This window comes from Hakea prostrata, chromosome 5 (assembly GCF_041222555.1).
Source record: "Hakea prostrata isolate BN-2017 chromosome 5, UWA_Hpros_2, whole genome shotgun sequence".
Classification (NCBI taxonomy): domain Eukaryota; kingdom Viridiplantae; phylum Streptophyta; class Magnoliopsida; order Proteales; family Proteaceae; genus Hakea; species Hakea prostrata.
The window spans coordinates 54,655,566-54,662,249 of NC_142604.1; the positions used below are offsets into that span (position 1 = coordinate 54,655,566).

At 40.2% G+C, this 6,684-nt stretch overlaps 1 protein-coding gene across 1 annotated transcript; it reads left to right on the top strand.

Moving 5' to 3' along the window:
* Nucleotides 1-302: 302 nt before the first annotated feature.
* On the top strand, nucleotides 303-4,671 carry LOC149016598 (transcription factor TCP23-like). Its single transcript, XM_089154698.1, has 2 exons — nucleotides 303-2,821; nucleotides 2,986-4,671. The coding sequence occupies exon 1, from the start codon at nucleotides 1,287-1,289 to the stop codon at nucleotides 2,799-2,801; it is 1,515 nt and encodes a 504-aa protein (XP_089010824.1). The 5' UTR covers nucleotides 303-1,286; the 3' UTR covers nucleotides 2,802-2,821; nucleotides 2,986-4,671.
* The last annotated feature ends 2,013 nt before the right edge of the window (nucleotides 4,672-6,684 follow it).

Consider the following 6,684-nt stretch of genomic DNA (forward strand, 5'->3'; position numbering starts at 1 on the left):
TTGAATTCTTAATAAGATTGAAAAGAGAAAAAAAGGCAGATTTGTAATACAGGTGGTAGTGTTGGGATGAGCTGTTCTTCTGCATTAGATGCTTACCAGACGCTTACCTGTGTTGTCTGGCTGTTGCCCTGGATACCCACAAAAAAATTTACCACCTTACTCTGCCTTCTCTCATCACTGACTTTTTCCTGACCCATTTCAGTAACAAAGCCAAATGAAACACTGCATGGGATTCTCTTCTTTCTCTCTCTCTTTCTCTTTTCTTGGTGGAGGTAGGTGGGAAAGATTTTAAAGTGAAACTGTAAAAGAGCTAAAAAGAGAGAAAGAGATGAGCTTTCATGGTTAGGTTTTTTCAAAGAACTAGCAGGGAGATCTGGGTTTTTCCAAGCTAGAAGATTAAGAGGTTAAATTATAAACCCAACAGAAGTAAGGGTTTGTTTTTAGTCAGTATTTTCTGTGGGAGAGAACAGTAGGAGAAGAAAAGAGATAGGGAGATGTATGGTTGGTAGGAGTTGATTATAAGCATCATAATCAATTATCAACAAAGACAGACGTTTGACAAGAGAAAAAAAAAAAAAACAAAGATAGACAAACATGGGGACATGTGAAACTGTGAATCTGTAAAGATGGGAAGATAAGGAAAAAGGTGAAACAGTAAACATGAAGAAGAGGGTTAAGAAAGCCAAGAAGGGTAAGTCTTGAAGTTTCTGTATTTCATATTATCATTCTCTTCTGTATTTGTTTGCAAGAAAAAACCCATTTAACATTCCTTACGAGGTCCCACGAGTGTGCTACTGTTAAATATCCAGTCCCCACCAGTTTAGACTTGGACCCCAAGCAGAGAAAGAAGAAGAAGAACAAGAAGTAGAAGCAGCAGCAGCAGGAGAAGAAATTTTTTTTTGCGCTTTTCCTTCTTAGGTCCCTCATAGCTTCTGTAACCTATAGTTCTATACTCTCCAGCACTCACTTGCAGGGCCCTTCATAATCTCTTTCCTAGTTTTCTTCCCCACCTCTCTCATCTGGGGGAGACAACAGTCAATCAGAAGAGAGAGAAGTAACCCCACACAGAGTCTTAGATGGTATCAGACCTGCACGTGTCTAGACCAAATCTAAGAGCTCATCAGTGTCCCTTACTCTCTCTCACAGGCAAATTCACAAACACTCACATAGAGACTGAAGCGGGAAGAGAGGATGATATGATGAAGTAGGATATGAGATGGGTTTGATCAATCAAAGCAAGAAAAAGAAGAAAACAAGTGTGTTGTGGGATTCTTGAAGAAGCAAATATGGAATCCAACGAGTCACAGAGCAACAAACAACAGCAGCAGCAGCAACAACCACACCCTTCTCCTTTGCAGTTGGTCCCATTTGAAGGTCGTTCAGGGCCAGGTCCCGGTCCCGTGTCAGGCCCATTTATGGGCTCCATCTCCGTCCAAGCTGGAGCAGGAGTAGCAGGAGGAGGAGCAGGAGCAGGTGGTGCTGGGGTTGGTGGTGGAACTGGGTCATCTACAACTTCTGCTACTAGCCCTCCACCACCAAGGCTTGTTGATGCTTCCCTAGCCATCTCCACCAAACCCATCTCCCTCGTCGACCCAAACAAGCAACAGCAACAGCAACAGCAACAGCTTTCGATTGCTACCACCGCCAAGCGATCATCAAAAGATAGGCACACGAAGGTCGACGGCAGAGGCCGCCGCATCCGTATGCCAGCCACTTGTGCTGCTAGGGTTTTTCAATTAACGCGTGAATTAGGTCATAAATCCGACGGTGAGACAATCGAGTGGCTCTTACAGCAAGCAGAACCTGCAATTATCGCCGCCACCGGTACGGGAACAATCCCTGCTAATTTTTCAACCCTTAATGTCTCTCTCCGAAGCAGTGGCTCTACCCTTTCAGCCCCATCCTCCAAATCCGCTCCTCATTCCTTCCATAGTGCATTGGCCCTCGCTCATCATCCTCACCACTACGACGAAGGCGACACTGGTCGGAGACTCATTTCCGGTGGCGAGATGCTAGGGTTTCATCCTCAACAACAGCATATCATGACTGCGGATCAGATTGGTGAAGTTCTGCCTGGTAGTGGTGGTAGAGATTCTAGTGCTGATAGCTATTTGAGAAAACGTTTCAGAGAAGATCTGTTCAAGGAGGAAGCACAACCGGAGCAAGACACTGGCGATACGACGTCGCCTTCGGCGAGTAAGCCTCGGCAAGACCTAGAACAACCAACCACAGCTGGGCTACTTCGGCCGTCGAACATATTGCCGGCGACTGCAATGTGGGCTGTCGGCCCTGCCCCAACCAGCGGCGGTGGCGCATTCTGGATGCTACCCGTTACAGGCAACGCCTCCTCCCCTGCAGTTGGTGTCTCTGCAGCCCCTGGAGCTGGACCTTCGGAATCCTTGTGGACATTTCCTACAGCAGGTGGGCAGTATAGAGCAACATCGTTACCAGCAGGTGGTGGAAACACACTCCAAGCTCCTCTTCAGTTCATGCCAAGAATTAATCTTTCTGGTGGGCTTGAGTTCCCTGGTGGTCGTGTAGGCGCAGTTCCACTTGGGTCTATGGTAGCTCCTCAGCATCTGGGTCTAGGCATCTCTGAATCAAACCTGGGAATGTTGGCGGCTCTCAATGCTTACAATAGAGGTGCTGGGTTGAGTATGGGTTCAGAGCAGCAGCAGCAGCAACAACAACAACAACATGGCATGGATCATCATCATCATCACCATCATCATCATCAAGTTCATACCAACCAGTCTCAAGCCAATGATAGTGGTGATGAACATCCAAACAGTTCACAGTAACAAACTTCATAAAACCCAAGGTGGTTAATTGCTTATTTTTATATAATATATATACTTAAAATCATTCAACTGTTATTGTTCTTGGAGTTCTAAATGGTCCTTTTATATTTCTTCTCTTATTCCGGGTTCTTTTATCTGGGTTTGATCTTTTGTTGTTTATTTATTTTGCTTCTTTTGGTAGCAGGGGTGAGAGATTGTTGGTTGGTTTTGTTGTTGAGATGGAGGAGTTGAGTATTAATTTTGAGTGCTTTGAACCCCTTCCTTGGTCACACTGGTTGGATGATCCAAGAAGACATTCCCACTCTCTTTTTCTGTGGCTTTTGTTTTTTTGTTTTGTTTTTATTTCTCTTTCTGGGTTTCTTTATTTTTTTTTCTTTCAAAATGATATGAGTTTGAATTTTGAAATCTTATTTGTTTGGTCCTGAAGGGACTAAATGGAAACAGCAGCTAGACAGTGAGATGAATAGTAGAGGTTGTATAGTGAGATTATATTAATTTGTTTCATGTATTGATTTAAAATTTTTTTGATTGTATAAGAAGAATCTTTTTTCAGAAAATCTAATAGCATTTTCAAACAAAACCCAACAATTTCCTTTATTTCTTGGCTTCCTTTTCATGTTTCTTTTCTGCTGCCCTTACTTTCTATTATTCTTCTGGAGCTGTTAATTGAACATAGTTCATATTTTCCTTCTGTGAGTTTGCTTTTTCAAGGAAATCAAGTTACTTCTGAAGGATTAATGCTTTTGTCTCTCTCTCTCTCTCCATCTTATAAGAGGATTAGTTTAAATATTAATATCCACTTATCCTGATTCCTGACTTGTTTGGCTGCTTCTAGCAGTTCTTCTCTTTTCTATCCGAGGGAATATAAAAAAAGTGAGCAGCACACTAAACGAGGCTTCCCTTCATGGAATCATGGCAAGTTGCAGAGCAACTCCCATCTCCTGAAATTAATTTTGGAGGCAGTTAACTTAAATTCCTTTCACTTTCAATTCATTGGGTGAGGTTTTCTTGGTTGTTTTCAAACTTCAATGATGTTTGAAAGGCAAAGAAAAAAAAAAGAGAGAGGAATCTACTGGATTGTTGTCTCTCTCATTTCTAGAATTAGGAAAACATGCTTGTGTCCTTTGGAGTTTTATGACTTTCAAGAGCTCCAGATTACCATGCCTTTGATGGGTTTCTTTCTGACTGAGATTGGGAATTTGGGATACCCTCTATGTTAGAGCCATTTGTGACAGTGTGTTGGGGAATGGGGACTTGGGGTTTTTTTTCCTTGCTATAGAGACTGAGTTGACTCGGTCCTTGCTTCTCAAGTCAAGAGTGTAATTAATGTAATATTTTATTAATCAACCAACAAAAAAGATGACCTACAAGTTTGACTTAGCTATAACAAGTGCAATCCAATGAATTTATAACACATGTACCTTGTTTGGCTTGGGATGCTTGACTGTTCTTCTGTTTTCTCTTTTCCAAGTTTGTTTGGCTGTTTCCATCTTTTCCTCAAAACTTTTCTTGCAAAGCCAAAGCTAAACAAGAACATGCTTGCAATGAAAATAAGAGAGAGAGGGGCCACCGACCTCACCATCTTATATTGAAAAGACACATGATTATCTTATAAGTTAACAAGTTGATTTTTTTTTCCTTTTCTAAAGGAGCTGAGCTTGTCCATATCACTTTCCCCCTTTCTCTCTTCAATCCCTAGCTGTCTAGATTCCTCAACTCAACTTTCACTATTTCATTAATTTCTTTCATTTCCCTAGCTTCACCCCTCTTTGGAATCCAAGAAAATTTTCTCTCATTTGTCTGGAGATAAAAAGGGTTACAAGATTGAAGCCAGATCATCTTTTTCTCGGAACAGCATGCACTGTCCTCCTATCACTTTTTTACCACACAATAAATGTGGTGAATTTACGTAAGATTTATTGTGAATTTTATCAATATTCAAACGTGGGTCCTACACCTATTGCTTGATTAAAAAAAAAAGAGACGAATTTGGCTTTCGAGTGAAGTTTTTTTCGAAAAATGAGACTATTATGAGGGTAAAATTGTAATTTCATGAGATGAAGCATTAAGTGTGGGTAGGTGACATTTAAGTGAATAGTGATGGAGAAAGACTTGGATGGTGAAGAACTGAAGATGCCTCTTCTCTTCTGTACTGCCAAAAAAAAGCTGCAAATGGCTCCTGGGACTGGGAGGGAGGACCACGAGGTCACTTTCGTCATTTTATGTCACTCTCGTCATCTCAAAGAGGAATCCACGCCTAAATTTTCCAGCTTTGTAATTTATGGTGGTGTTAACCGTACTGTCCGTGAAGCCAAGGCATTGGACAGTTTTGTCTTTCCACCGGAGATCACGGAGGAGCATTCGGATTGACACGTGTTCCATCTCTAATGGCTGGTTATGTGGGTCCCATGATATTTGTTTATTTTTAGAAATCTCTTCTTCCCGCCTAATAGCGTATGTTTGTGTGACTGGATCTGCTGGATTTCTTTCTTCCCACGTGGTGACAGTGACCGTACAGCAGATCACTGCCGTACACGTGGGATGCACGTGGGACTGGTCAAGCTCGTGCACTGATTGCCCTGTTTTTACTATCTTGGGTAAAAGATTTTTGTTCTCTCGTCTCGGCATGAATCAGACCGGTATGGGTGAACCGGTTTCAACCTGCATTAATGAGCCGGGTTTGATTCATGCTTACAAAATTACATTTACATTTCCTGATTTTTATATAATAAGATTTAACAAGTGGCATGTGTAGTAGGTGATCAAGGTTGGGTTTTGTCAGAATCCATGATTAAGGCCATTAATGTGGAGGCAAAATGGTTCATAAGTAGTAGGGCCAAAAAAATTAAATCAAAATAAAATTTTATGATGGAAACTTGTAATTATTAATGGTGTTTGGTTTTTCTTATAAAGGTATATAATAATTATTTAATGTGATCATTATTAATTAGCTCTCCAATCAATTATAAATTTTGGGAACATATAATTAACTAATACATCATTTTTGCTGGTCATATTTTATTGCAAATACAACCTAGATTTCTAGAAAAAGTTTAAATGAATGTAGCCACTAGAAGCCATGCTTAATTCTCTATTATGTGCTAATCATTTAAATGTGTTACTTTGTTGCTTTAATCATGGAACAAACTTTGTGCTTTCAATTATTATCTCAATGTTAATTTAGGCTCAAATTGGTCGACAAAGTGCGATTGGATTCTTTAAATGCTATTGAAGTTGTTAATGTTGTATGGAGCTGCCCCTGGTATGCTTTGAGTGGTTTGGACGACATTCTCATACTTTGTGGACGATTTCAATCTGTGCAGGATGGTTTACAATGTTTGAGAAACCAATAGATGTGCAGATTATTTGGCTGGGTTAGTATCGGTGAACCACGAGTTACATGTACGCCTGTTTTGTCTTCCTGTGCAACTGTGGGACTTTATAAGGAAAGAAGCACGAGGAAGACGTTTCTTTCATATGTAATACGTATTATATTCTTCTTATTCATTAATATAATATAATATAATATAATAAACTCACCTCGGTTAAAAAGAATAACATTCACACGTTTTTCTTAAGAATTATTTTAGGATCGAGTAAAACAAGCTAATAAAGTTAAGGCAGACACTGCTCACTTAAATATGTATGTACAAGTAAGTGGTCCAGTCTCCTTTTAATGGTATAAGGTGAGACGGATGTCATCGTTTATGTGTACGTATAACGTATACGTACGGATAAGTGGTCCAAACTCCTCTTAATGACAACATATAAGTAGAACAAATGTCATCAACTATCCGTACATATAATGTACACATATATACAAAGAAAGTGGTCCAATCTTCTCAAATCTTAACCATCTACCACAAAGATATTTTAATGTAAT